At 50.2% G+C, this 13,796-nt stretch overlaps 1 protein-coding gene and 1 long non-coding RNA gene across 2 annotated transcripts; one reads left to right on the top strand and one right to left on the bottom strand.

Moving 5' to 3' along the window:
• Positions 1-2,320: 2,320 nt before the first annotated feature.
• Positions 2,321-4,854, top strand: LOC135288603 (uncharacterized). Its single transcript, XR_010351658.1, has 3 exons — positions 2,321-2,410; positions 3,349-3,518; positions 4,638-4,854. It is a non-coding gene; the product is annotated as an uncharacterized LOC135288603 (long non-coding RNA).
• A 1,672-nt stretch (positions 4,855-6,526) lies between these two features.
• INO80E (INO80 complex subunit E) lies at positions 6,527-13,796 on the bottom strand. The gene is given in 10 exon segments (XM_064401837.1): positions 6,527-7,809; positions 7,873-7,945; positions 7,948-8,121; positions 9,886-10,005; positions 10,095-10,475; positions 10,946-11,017; positions 11,019-11,035; positions 11,116-11,168; positions 12,368-12,438; positions 13,644-13,796. Coding segments are annotated over 9 exon segments (1,032 nt in total). The 5' UTR covers positions 13,728-13,796; the 3' UTR covers positions 6,527-7,809; positions 7,873-7,885.

Genomic DNA, 13,796 nt, shown 5'->3' with positions numbered 1-13,796 from the left:
ATGTTTGGGGCGTGGTGGGTCATGGTCATGGTGGATCTGGGTCATGGTGGGGTTTGGGGTCATCGTTGGTCATGGCGGGTCATTGCGTCATGGTGGGGTCATTGGGGTCATTGAGGTCATGGTGGCACTTGGGGACATCATCATGGTTACTGGTGGCACTGGTCACTCACTGACCACACCCCTGGTCACCACTGGTCAGTGGTCACTCGCTGACCACACCTTGTGGTCACCACTGGTCAGTGGTCACTCGCTGACCACACCATTGGTCATTCTTGGTCACCGTTGGTCACCACTGGTCAGTGGTCACTCGCTGACCACACCGTTGGTCCACCACTGGTCAGTGGTCACTCGCTGACCACACCCCTGGTCACCATTGGTCAGTGGTCACTCGCTGACCACACCCCTGGTCACCACTGGTCAGTGGGTCACTCGCTGACCACACCCCTGGTCACCACTGGTCAGTGGTCACTCGCTGATCACACCCCTGGTCACCACTGGTCAGTGGTCACTCACTGACCACACCCCTGGTCACCATTGGTCAGTGGTCAGTCGCTGACCACACCGTTGGTCACCATTGGTCAGTGGTCACTCGCTGACCACACCTGTGGTCACCACTGGTCAGTGGTCACTCGCTGACCACACCATTGGTCATTCGGTCATCTGGTCACCGTTGGTCCACCACTGGTCAGTGGTCACTCGCTGACCACACCGTTGGTCACCACTGGTCAGTGGTCACTCGCTGACCACACCCCTGGTCACCATTGGTCAGTGGTCACTCGCTGACCACACCCCTGGTCACCATTGGTCAGTGGTCACTCGCTGACCACACCCCTGGTCACCACTGGGTCAGTGGTCACTCGCTGACCACACCCCTGGGTCACCACTGGTCAGTGGTCACTCGCTGACCACACCCCCTGGTCACCACTGGTCAGTGGTCACTCGCTGATCCACACCCCTGGTCACCACTGGTCAGTGGTCACTCGCTGACCACACCCCTGGTCACCACTGGTCAGTGGTCACTCACTGACCACACCCCCTGGTCACCACTGGTCAGTGGTCACTCGCTGACCACACCCCTGGTCACCACTGGTCAGTGGTCACTCGCTGACCACACCCCTGGTTACCACTGGGTCAGTGGTCACTCGCTGACCACACCCCTGGTCACCACTGGTCAGTGGTCACTCGCTGACCACACCCCTGGTCACCACTGGTCAGTGGTCACTCGCTGACCACACCCCTGGTCACCATTGGTCAGTGGTCACTCGCTGACCACACCCCTGGTCACCACTGGTCAGTGGTCACTCGCTGACCACACCCCTGGTCACCACTGGTCAGTGGTCACTCGCTGGACCACACCGTTGGTCACCGTTGGTCACCGTTGGTCACCACTGGTCAGTGGTCACTCACTGACCACACCCCTGGCCACCACTGGTCAGTGGTCACTCGCTGACCACATCCCCTGGTCACCACTGGTCAGTGGTCACTCGCTGACCACACCGTTGGTCACCGTTGGTCACCGTTGGTCACCACTGGTCAGTGGTCACTCACTGACCACACCCCTGGTCCACCACTGGTCCAGTGGTCACTCGCTGACCACACCATTGGTCATTCTTGGTCACCATTGGTCACCACTGGTCAGTGGTCACTCACTGACCACACCCCTGGTCACCACTGGTCAGTGGTCACTCGCTGACCACACCCCTGGTCACCACACTGGTCAGTGGTCACTCGCTGACCACACCCCTGGTCACCACTGGTCAGTGGTCACTCGCTGACCACACCCCTGGTCACCACTGGTCAAGTGGTCACTCGCTGACCACTCCGTTGGTCACCGTTGGTCACCGTTGGTCACCAACTGGTCAGTGGTCACTCACTGACCACACCCCTGGCCACCACTGGTCAGTGGTCACTCGCTGACCACACCCCTGGGTCACCACTGGTCAAGTGGTCACTCGCTGACCACACCGTTGGTCACCGTTGGTCACCCGTTGGTCACCACTGGGTCAGTGGTCACTCACTGACCACACCCCTGGTCACCACTGGTCAGTGGTCCACTCGCTGACCACACCATTGGTCATTCTTGGATCACCATTGGTCACCACTGGTCAGTGGTCACTCGCTGACCACACCCCTGGTCACCACTGGTCAGTGGTCACTCGCTGACCACACCCCTGGTCACCACTGGTCAGTGGTCACTCGCTGACCACACCATTGGTCACCACTGGTCAGTGGTCACTCGCTGACCACACCATTGGTCACCACTGGTCAGTGGTCACTCGCTGACCACACCCCTGGTCACCACTGGTCAGTGGTCACTCGCTGACCACACCCCTGGTCACTCGGCAGGCCGGACCACCTGAACAGCCACGTCCGGCAGGTGCACTCCACCGAGCGGCCCTTCAAGTGCCAGGTGAGGCCACGCCCCCGACCCTGACCACGCCCCCGACCACGCCCCAACCCCTGACCACGCCCACTGACCGCGCCCCCAAATGCTGACCACACCCACTGACCGCTGACCACGCCCAAACCCCCTTTGGCTTCCGTGACCCCACGACCTCCCCTGACCCCTGAGTGACCCCTTGACCACCTGAGTGACCCCAAACCCCCCCTCAATGACCCCTTGACCACTCCAGTGACCCTTGAGTGACCCCCTTGACCACCTGAGTGACCCCAGACCACCCCTCAGTGACCCCTTGACCACTCAAATGACCTCTGAGTGACCCATTGACCACCAAAACCACCTCTGAGTGACCCCCTTGACCACCTGACTGACCCCAAACCCCCCCTGACTGACCCCTTGACCACTCAAATGACCTGAGTGACCCCTTGACCACCTGACTGACCCCCAAATGACCCCTTGACCCTCCAAATGACCCCTGAGTGACCCCAAACCACCCCTCAGTGACCCCTTGACCGCCCGAAACGAACACCTTGAGTGCCGTTTTGACCCCCCAAACCACCCCCAAATGACCCTTTGACCACTCAAACCACCCCTGACTGACCCCTGAGTTGACCCCTTGACCACCCAAACCACCCCTGAGTGACCCCTTGACCACCTGAGTGACCCCCAAACCACCCCTCAATGACCCTTTGACCACCCAAAGTGACCCTTAAATCACCCCTGAGTGACCCCTTGACCACCTGACTGACCCCCAAATGACCCCTTGACCACCCAAACCACCCCTGAGTGACCCCTTGACCACCTGAGTGACCCCAAACCACCCCTCAATGACCCTTTGACCCCCAAAATGACCCTTGAATGACCCAAAACCACCCCTAAATGACCCCTTGACCACTCCAATGACCCCTGTGTGACCCCTGTGTGACCCCTGACCCGTCCCGTGTCAGACGTGCGAGGCGGCGTTCGCCACGCTGTGACCGGCTGCGGGCGCACAGCGGTGCGGCACGAGGACAAGGTGCCGTGCCACGTCTGCGGGCAAGCTGCTGAGCGCCGCCTACGTGGGGCGACCACCTGCGGGTGCACGGCCCCGCCCCCCGCGGCCAGGGCGGGGCCACAGGTGGGGGAGGGGCCGCGGGGGGTCAGGGGTCAGCGGGTGTGGTCAGTGGTCACTCAGGGTGGGGGCTGGGCAGGGGTCAGTGGTCACTTGGGGTGGGGGAAGGGAGAAATGAAGTTACGGCCAGTAGGGGGCGCTAGAGTGCATGGGGGCGTGGCCTAAGTGGGTGTGGTCACTGGGTGTGGTCAGTGGGAGGGGTCAGGGGTCACTCCGGGAGGGGTCAGTGGTCATTTGGGGTGGGGGAAGGGAAAAAAAGGGGTTGTGGCCAGTAGGGGGCGCTAGAGTGCATGGGGGTGGGCGTGGCTTAAGTAGGTGTGGTCAGTGGGTGTGGTCATTCGAGGATGGGTCAGTGGTCACTCGGGGGGGGTCAGTGGTCACTCGGCGGGGGGTTGGGCAGGGGTCCAGTGGTCACTCGCGGCGGAGGAAGGGAGAAATGGGGTTTTAGGCCAGTAGGGGGCGCTAGAGTGCATGGGGGCGTGGCCTAAGTGGGGAGGGGCCTGTAATTAGTGGGCGTGGTCAGCCTGGTCAGTGGTGTGGTCAGTGGTCACTCAGGGAGGGGTCAGTGGTCACTCGGGGAGGGGGAAGGGGAAAAAAAGGGGTTGTGGCCAGTAGGGGGCGCTAGAGTGCATGGGGGTGGGCGTGGCCTAAGTGGGCGTGGTCAGTGGGTGTGGTCATTCAGGGAGGGGTCAGTGGTCACTCCGGGGGGTCAGTGGTCACTCAGGGTGGGGGTTGGGCAGTGGTCAGTGGTCACTCGCGGCGGGGGAAGGGAGGAAAGGGGTTTTAGGCCAGTAGGGGGCGCTAAAATGCATGGGGGCGTGGCCTAAGTGGGCGTGGTCAGTGGGGGGAGGAGCCAGAGTGTTTGGGGGGCGGGGCCGTGGGAATTGGGGGGGGTGTGGAGTCACAAAAAGGGCGGGGCTGTGAAGGCGGGGGAGGGGCTAAAAAGAGGGGGAGGGGCTAAAGGGGGGAGGGGCTAAATGGGTGGGGGAGGGGCTTAAAATGAGGGGGAGGGCTCTGTGGGTGGGGGAGGGGCGTCCCCCCTTCTCCAGGAGGGGGCGGGGCTCCCCTTTGACCCCGCCCCCTTTTTATTCATTGTTTTCTCTCTCCCCTCCCCCCCCCCCGCAGGTTCCGGCCCCGCCCCCAGCCCCGCCCCCGCCCCTCCCCCACCCCTGGACGGGGCCCCCGGGGGCAGCCAGGGCTGGTGAGGGGGGGAGGGGCTCCCCAAGCCACGCCCCCGCCCCGAGCCACGCCCCCTTTGTCCACCTTAAGCCCCGCCCACCCAAACCAGGGAAGGGGCGGGGCCAACCAATAAAAAATGGAGGTCGGAAAAGGCTCCGCCCACTTTTTATGGGGAAGGGATGGGATTGGCTGGGGAGGGAGGGGGCGGGGCTGAGCGGTGGTGACGTCATGGCCACGCCCATGTGGGGAATTGGGGCAAAAATGGGAAAATGTGGACGAAAAATTGAAATTTTTGACACAAAATTGAAACTTTTTGAGCCAAAATTTGGAGTTTTTAACCTAAAATTGAATTTTTGGTGCCAAAATTGGAACTTTCCTGACAAAATTGGGGAATTTTGCCCCAAAATCGGAAATTTTGTCCCCAAAATTCACATTTTTTACCAAAATTGAACTTTTTGAGCCAAAATTTGTACTTTTTCACCTAAAATTGATTTTTTAATCCAAAAAATTTAAATTTTCCCAACAAAATTTGGGAATTTTGCCCCAAAATTGGAACATTTTGGAGCAAAAATTCACTTTTTTGACCTGAAAGTGAAATTTTTGACCCAAAATTTGGAGTTTTTCACCCAAAACTGAATTTTTGATCCAAAATTGAAAATTTTACAACAAAATTTGGGAAATTTGCCCCGAAATTGGGGAAAATTCACATTTTTTACACCAATTTGTAACATTTTCTCTGAAAATTTGGAATTTCTCAACTAAATTGATTTTTAAAATCCAAAATTGAAATTTTTCCAACAAAATTTGGGGGTTTTGCCTCAAAATTTGAATATTTTTGACCTCAAATGGAAACATTTTGAGCCAAAACTTGGAATTTTTCACCCAAAATTGAATTTCTCATCCAAAGTTGAAAATTTTACAACCAAATTTGGGAAATTTGCCCAAAAATTGTGAAATTTTGGACCCAAAATTAATAAGTTTTACCCCAATTTTTAACATTTTCACCTAAAATTCAAGGGTTTTTTACCTAAAATTCATTTTTTTATTCCAAAACCTGAAATTTTCCCAAAATTTGGCAATTTTACCTCAAAATTTGGAAATTTTGGACCCAAAATTGACATTTTTGACCCCAATTTGTAATATTTTCTCTTAAAATTCAATATTTTTTACCTAAAATTGATTTTCTTTGATCCAAAAATTTAATATTTGAACCAAAATTTTAATTTTGACCTAAAATTAAGATTTTTTCCCCCCCAAACTTTGGGATTTTTGCCCCAAAATTGACATTTTTCCTCAAAAATTGAGATTTTTTTAAAATCCAAAAATTGACATTTTAGGCTAAAATTCAAATTTGCCCCAAAAATTAGGAAAATTTTTTACCAAAATTCAGAATTTTTTAAATAAAAAATTCAGACTTTTTTCCAAAACTCAGAACTTTTTAATTAAAAATTCAGATTTTTTCAAAAATTTGGAATTTTTGATGCAAAATTTAATTTTTTTTGGTTCAAATTGAATTTTTTGCTGCCAAATCAGCAAATCCTGAGCCCAAACTGAGAAAATTTGACTCAAAATTGGGAATTTTGGCCCAAAAATTGAAATATTTCCTTCAAATTGAGAATTTTTCACCAAATTTTAAAAATTGGCCCAAAATTTAAAAATTTTCTCCATATTGAGGCTTTTAAACTCAAATTTTGAATTTTCCAGCACAAATTCGACAATTTCCTCAAAAAATTAATTTTTTACCCCAAAATTGGCATTTTTTCCCCAAAAATTCACATTTTTTACCTCCCAAACCCTTTTTAATTCCCAAAAATCACAAATTTTCTACAAAACCATTAAATTTTCCAAAAAAATCTTTTTATTTCCTGCCTAAAATCCACTTTTTCCCCCTTAAAATCTCTTTTCCCCAAAAAAAATCCATTTTCCAAAAAAACCTTGAATTTTTCCAAAAAATTTTGAATTTTAGTCAAAAAAATACTGGATTTTTTACCAAAATTCCTTTTTTTCCACCCAAAATTCCATTTTTCCCCCTAACAATTTCAATTTTTCCTTCTAAAATTCCATTTTTTCCTTCTCAAATTGATTTTTTCTCTAAAAAATCCAATTTTTTCCTTTCAAAATTCAATTTTTTTCTTCTAAAATTGAATTTTTCCTTTTAAAATTCATTTTTTTCCTTTTAAATTTCAAGTTTTTCCTTTTAAAATTCACTTTTTTTCTTCTAAAATTCAATTTTCTTCTTCTAAAATTCCATTTTTTCCTTTCAAAATCCAATTTTTTCCTTCTAAATTCACTTTTTTCCTTCTAAAATTGAATTTTTTCCTATAAAAAATTCAATTTTTCTTTCTAAATTTCCACTTTTTCTTCCCCAAAATTTCCAATTTCCCCCAAATTTTCATTTTTCCCCCCTTTTCAAAATCCCGGATTTTTCCCCTCCCGAATTTGCCCCAAATTTTGATTTTTTTTCCTCAATTTTTTGTCGTTTTTTTCGTCGCAAAATTCTCAAATTTTCCCCCAAAATCTTTCGGTGGTTCTGCCTCGATCCGCGGTCACTCGGCGGGTCACTCCGTGGTCACTCAGTGGTCACTCAGTGGTCATTGGTCACTCCGTGGTCACTCAGTGGTCACTCAGTGGTCACTCAGTGTGGTCAGTGGTCACTTCAGGAGGCCAATGGTCAGTTCAGGTTGGTTGATGGTCACTGTGGTCACTCAGTGGTCACTCGGTGGTCACTCAGTGGTCAGTGGTCACTCAGTGGTCACTCCCAAGAGCTCGATGACCAGTTGGGAAGGGTCATGCTGGGATGCTGATGACCAGCGGTCACTCAGTGGTCACTCAGTGGTCACTTGGTCACTTCAGGAGGTCGATGGGCACTCAGGTGGGTTGATGGTCACTCAGTGGTCACTCAGTGGTCACTCAGGCAGGTCGATGACCAGCTCAGTGGTCACTCAGTGGTCAGTGGTCACTCAGTGGTCACTCGGGCAGGTCGATGACCAGCTCAGGGTGGTCGATGGTCACTCAGTGGTCACTCAGTGGTCAGTGGTCACTCAGTGGTCCACTCAGTGGTCACTCGGTGGTCACTCAGTGGTCAGTGGTCACTCAGTGGTCACTCAGTGGTCACTCGGTGGTTCACTCGGGCAGGTCGATGACCAGCTCAGTGGTCAGTGGTCACTCAGTGGTCACTCAGGGGGTCACTCTGGTCACTCGGGCAGGTCGATGACCAGCTCGTCGTCGCCGTCCAGCGCGTCGTCGCTCCCCTCCCCCCTCCCCCCTCCCCGGGGTCGCTCAGGAGCCGCGAGGGCGGCAGCGGGGGAGGGGCGGGGGGGCGGGGCCAGCGCCGGCGGGGGGAGGGGGAGAGCCGGGGCCACGCCCCCCCGACAGCCCCGCCCCCGCCCCGCCCCCCGGGAAGGGCAGGGGGGGGAGGGGCGGGGGGAGGCTGGGGGGGTGGGAGGGGAGAGAGAGGGGGAGGGGTCAGGGAGGAGTGGCCACACCCCCTTTAATGGCCACTCCCCCTTTTTACTGGCCACTCCCCTTTTTATAAGCTCCTCTCCCTTTCAGTGACCCCTCCCCCAATCCAATTGACCTCCCCTTTAGCCCCTCCCCTTTTTTTGGCCCCTCCCACTTCCAGTAGCCCCTCCCCCCACTGCCCTTCCCACTTGGTGACCCCTCCCCCTTTGTGACTCCTCCCCTTTCAGCCCCTCCCCCTTTAGATCCCATCTCTTTGTGGCTCCACCCCCTTTAGCCCCTCCCCCTTTATATTCTCCCCTTTAAGCCACTCCCCCTTTTAGTCCGCCTCCCCCTTTATCCCCTCCCATTTTATATTCTCCCCCTTTAGCCCCTCCCCCTTTAACACCACATCTTTATGACTCCACCCCCTTTAAGCCCCTCCCCTTTTAGCCCCTCCCCTTCAAACCCATATAATTGCAGCCCCTCCCACTTTAGCCCCTCCCATTTAATATTCTCCCTTTAGCCCCTCCCCTTTTATCCCCTCCTCCCTTTAGCCCCACCCCTTTATCTCCTCCCATTTTATATTCTCCCCTTTAAGCCCCTCCCCTTTTAGCTCCTCCCCTTCAACCCCATCTCATTGTAGCTCCACCCCCTTTAGCCCCTCCCACTTTTACTCCTCCCTTTTAGCCCCTCCCTCTTTAGGGCTCGTCCCCTTTTAGCTCCACCCCCTTTAAGCCCCTCCCCTTCAGCCCATTTCATTGTAGCTCCGCTCCTTTAGCCCCTCCCCCTTTTAGGCCCTTTTCCCTTTAGCCCCTCCCCCGTTAGCCCCATCACACTGTAGCTCCACCCCCTTTAACCCCATATAATTTTAGCTCCACCCCCTTTAGCCCCGCCCATTTTAGCCCCTCCCACCTTTGTGACCCCTCCCCTTTAACCCCATGTATTTCTAGCTCCGCCCCCTTTAACACTTCCCCCTTTAGCCCCTCCCCTTTAAGCCCCTGCCCTTTTCTATTCTCCCCTTTAGGCCCCTCTCCCTTTAGCCCCTCCCCTTCCACCCCTCCCATTTTAGCCCCTCCCCCTTTTAGCCCCTCCCATTCTATATTCTCCCCTTTTAGCCCCGCCCCTTTCCCTCCTTCCATTTTATATTCCCCCTTTAAGCCCGCCCCTTTTGCCCTGCCAATTTATATCCCCCCTTTAGCCCCGCCCCCTTTAGCCCCGCCCCCTTATCTCCTTCCACTTTATATTCTCCCCTTTAGCCCTGCCCCGTTTAGCCCCCGCCCATTTTATATTCTCCCCTTTAGTCCCGCCCCTTTCTCTCCTTCCATTTTATATTCTCCCCTTTAGCCCCGCCCCTTTCTCTCCTTCCATTTTATATTCTCCCTTTAGCCCTGCCCCCTTTCTCTCCTTCCATTTTATATTCTTTCCTTTAGCCCCGCCCCCTTTCTCTCTCTTCCATTTTATATTCTCCCCTTTAGCCCCGCCCCCTTTCTCGCCTTCCATTTTATATTCTCCCCTTTAGCCCCGCCCCCTTTTCTCTCCTTCCACTTTATATTCTCCCTTTAGCCCGCCCCCTTTAGCCCCGCCCCCTTTCTCTCCTTCCATTTTATATTCTCCGTTTTAGCCCCGCCCCCTTTAGCCCCGCCCTCCTTTCTCTCCTTCCACTTTATATTCTCCCCTTTAGCCCCGCCCATTTATATTCTCCCCTTTAGCCCCGCCCCCTTTTAGCCCCTCCCCCTTTAGCCCCGCCCCTCACCTGCCCCCTGCGCGTCCCTTTGCTGCGCCGGGCGGGGGAGGGGCGCGGCCGGGCCCCGCCCTGCGGGGGGAGGGGGCGGGGGAACGGCGCCCCGAAGGGGCTGTAGGGCGGCGACGCCATCTTGGGGGGAGGGGCAGAGTCAAACCACGCCCACTTCTCACGAAAGGGGGCGGGGTTTGAAAAAAGGGGGCGGGGTTTGGGGCACTCACCATGTAGGGGGCGGGGCCAAAGGCCGGGGGGGGAGGGGAGGGCGAGCTGGCGCCTGCGGGGGAGGGGAGAGCGTTGGCCACGCCCACCTCGGGGCGGCCATCTTGGGGTTTGACCCCCCCAAGATGGCCGCCATGTTGGATTTTGACCTCCATAATGGCCGCCATCTTGAATCGCGGCCTCCATGATGGCCGACATTTTGGATTTTGACACCCAAGATGCCGCCATCTTGAATTTTGGCTTCCATGATGGCCGCCATTTTGGATTTTACATCCATTGTGGCAGCCATCTTGGATTTTGGCCTCCATGGTGTCAGCCATTTTGGATTTGACATCCATCATGGCCGCCATCTTCAATTTTGGCCTCCACGATGGAACGCCATTTTAGATTTGACAACCATGATGGCTGCCATTTTTGATTTTGGCCTACATGATGGCCGCCATGTTGAATCCACACCCATACAAATGCTCCACCCACTTAAAAGTGTGGCCACGCCCACTTCCAGTGGCGGCCATATTGGACTTCCCACTTTCCCCATTGAGGTGGCCCATGTTGAAGCCACGCCCACTCCTGGCAGCCATTTTGAAGCCACTCCCACAAGTGCGGCGGCCATTTTGAAGCTTCCTGTTGCTTTAAGCCACACCCCCAAAAAGGAGTGGCCACCTCCAAGCCCCACCCACTCCCAGCAGCCATTTTAAAGCCCCTCCCACTCCCGGCAGCCATCTTGAACCCCCACGACCCGCCATTTTGAATCCCCACCCAATCCTCCGGCGGCCATTTTGAAGCCCTGCCCGCTTCGGCTGTTCCCCCAAAGCCCCGCCCACCCCGCGGCCGCCATCTTGTCCCCCCCTTAACCCCTTGCTGACCGCTTGGCGGGCGGAGGCTCCGCCCCCTTGGGGGCGTCCCCATCGCTGTTGTCGGACGAACGCCGTCGCCTCCGAGTCTGGGCAGGGGAGGAGCCAATCAGAGGGGAGGGGCGGGGCCAGCGGTGGGAGTGGCCTTTGGCCCCGCCCCCCCCGGTACCTGAGGAGTCATCGTCGACGTTTTCGTACTGGAGGAGGCGGTCCAGGAGGAAACTGAGGGGAAAGGAGGGAAATTGGAATTAAAAATGGAAATTAGGATGGAAAATTGAAAATAAAAGCAAAAATTAAAATTTTAAAAGGTAAAGGAATAAAAATAAAAATGAAAATGAAAATAAAAATGAAAATAAAAATAAAAATAAAAATAAAAATAAAAATAAAAATGAAAATAAAAATGAAAATAAAAATAAAAATTAAAATTAAAATAAAAACAAAACCAAAAATAAAAATAAAAATAAAAACAAAAATAAAAACAAATAAAAAATAAAAACAAAAATAAAAATAAAAATTAAGATTAAAATAAAAACAAAAATAAAAATGAAAATAAAAATAAAAGCAAAAATAAAAGATAAAATGAAAATAAAAATAAAAACAAAAACTGAAAACAAAACACTAAAATATAAAACACAGATTTAAAAAAAAAAATTAAATACTAAAATGAAAGTAAAAATGAAAATAAAACTAAAAAAAAAATCCTAAAAATAAAAATTAAAAATAAAAATTATACATTAAAATAAAAAATAAAAAATGGTATTCAATGAAATAAAATTAAAAATAAAAAGTAAAAATTAAAAAATAAAAATAGAAATTAAAACTAAGGATAAAAATATTTAAAACTTCCAATATAATTAAATAGAAACAAGAAATTAAAGAAAAAAATTGGGAAAAAATCCCCAAAAAGATTTTAAAAAAAAAGTAAAATTGGGAATTCTGAGAGGAAAATAAGTTTTTTTCAAATCTGGCAGTTTTGGGTAAAAAAATAAGAGTAAAAATTCTGAACTTCAGGAAATAAGTAAAAATAAAACTACAAAATAAAAAGTGGGAATTTTGAGAGGAAAAAACGGATTATTAGAAAATGAATAATTGGAGTATTGGTGAAAAAAACCCAAGCATTAAAATAAAATTTAAAAAGCAAAAAATACAAATTGGGATTTTGGGGGAATGAAACAAAAATAAAAATTGGAAATTTGGGGAAAAAAAATCCAGGAATTTGGAGGAAAAAAACAAAAATCAAAAATAAAAATTGGAAATTTTGAGAAAAAATTTGGGATATTTGGAGAAAAAAATTAAAAATAAAAATAAAAACTGAGAATTTTGGAAAAAAACCAAAAACTAAAATTTTAAAAAAATAATAAAATTGGGATTTTTGGAGTGTTCAAAGGGATTTTTGGGGTGAATTTGGGGCGTTTTGGTACCTTTTATCCCGCGAGACTTTCAGCAGTTTGCGCTGGGCTCTCCTCAGCTCCTCCTGGAAACATTCCTGCTCCTGGGGGCGGAGCCAAAGGGTGGGCGGGGCCTCTTTAGCCACACCCACCCCCCGTGGGGGAGGGGATAACAACCCCAAAGCCTCAGCCCTAAAATCCGGAGGTTTTTCCCTCTAAAATTCACCTTTTTTTTGTGCCAAAAATTGGCTTTTTAAATAACTTTTCTCCCTAAAATTTGGGGGTTTTTTCCTAAAATTTTGCATTTTTTGCACCATAAAATTTGGGGTTTTCCCCCATAAAATTTGGACTTTTAATCCTTATTTTTTCATTCTTTCCCCTAAAATCTGGCCCTTTCCCCCCAAAATTTGGCCTTTTTTTTTCCTCCAAAATTAAGCTTTTCCCCTCCAGAATTTGGTTTTTTAATCTCCCAAATTTGATTTTTTTTACCCCTCCAAATTCACGTCTTTCCCCCGAAATCTGGCTTTTTTAATCACTAAAATTCAGCTTTTTTACCTCCAAAATTTTGCAATTTTCCTTCCACACTTTGGCTCTTTTTCCCCAAAAAAATTTGGGTTTTTCTCTCCCCTAAACTTGGCTTTCCTACCCATAAAATTCAACTTTTACACTGAAATTTTGGCTTTTTTTCCCTCCAAAATTCAGCTTTTCCTCCCTAAAACTTATTTTCTTTTCTTCGCAAAATTGAGCTTTCTCCCCCTAAAATTGGGGGGTTTTATCCCCAAAATTTGGCACTTTTCCCCTCCCAAATTCAGCTTTTTCCTGCCCCAAATTTGATTTTTTTTAATGCTTAGATTTCAGCTTTTCTCCCCCCACTAAAATCTCGTTTTCTTAACCCCAAAATTCACCTTTCCCCCCCGAAATTTGGCCTTTTTATCCTGAAAATTGAGCTTTTTACCCCAAATCGAGCAATTTCCAAAATAATTCCACATTTTCCCTCAAAAATGTCAAATTTCTCCTCAAAAATTCCCTTTTCCCCCCTCAAAAAAATTCCCTATTTGCCCCAAAAATCCCAATTTTCCCCCCAAACCCCCCAATTCCCCCCCAAACCCCAACTTCTCCCCTCACATTTTCAATTTCGCGCCCAAATCTTCAACTTTTTCCCTCAAATTTTTAATTTTTTCCCTCAGATTTCCCCATTTTTCCCCTCACCCCCCCCCCCGGCCCCCGGGCTCCCCTCAGGCCAAGCCCCGCCCCCTCCGCTTCCCGCCCTTTTTAGGCCACGCCCTTCACTTCAGGCCCCGCCCCTCACGTAGAGCAGCAGCTTCAGGCGCCGTTTGAGGGCCCGGCAGCGCCGTTTGTAGCCGCCGCCATCGCCGTCGCTCGCTCCGTTCATGGCGGACAAGCCCCGCCCTTCCCCTCGCTCCTCATTGGTCGACAGCTTCCGCGCCGCCGCCTGATTGGT

The sequence above is a fragment of the Passer domesticus genome, chromosome 33 (assembly GCF_036417665.1).
Source record: "Passer domesticus isolate bPasDom1 chromosome 33, bPasDom1.hap1, whole genome shotgun sequence".
Lineage (NCBI taxonomy): Eukaryota > Metazoa > Chordata > Aves > Passeriformes > Passeridae > Passer > Passer domesticus.
Note: the sequence above shows the minus strand (reverse complement) of the source record. Positions and strands in the feature narration are given on the sequence as shown.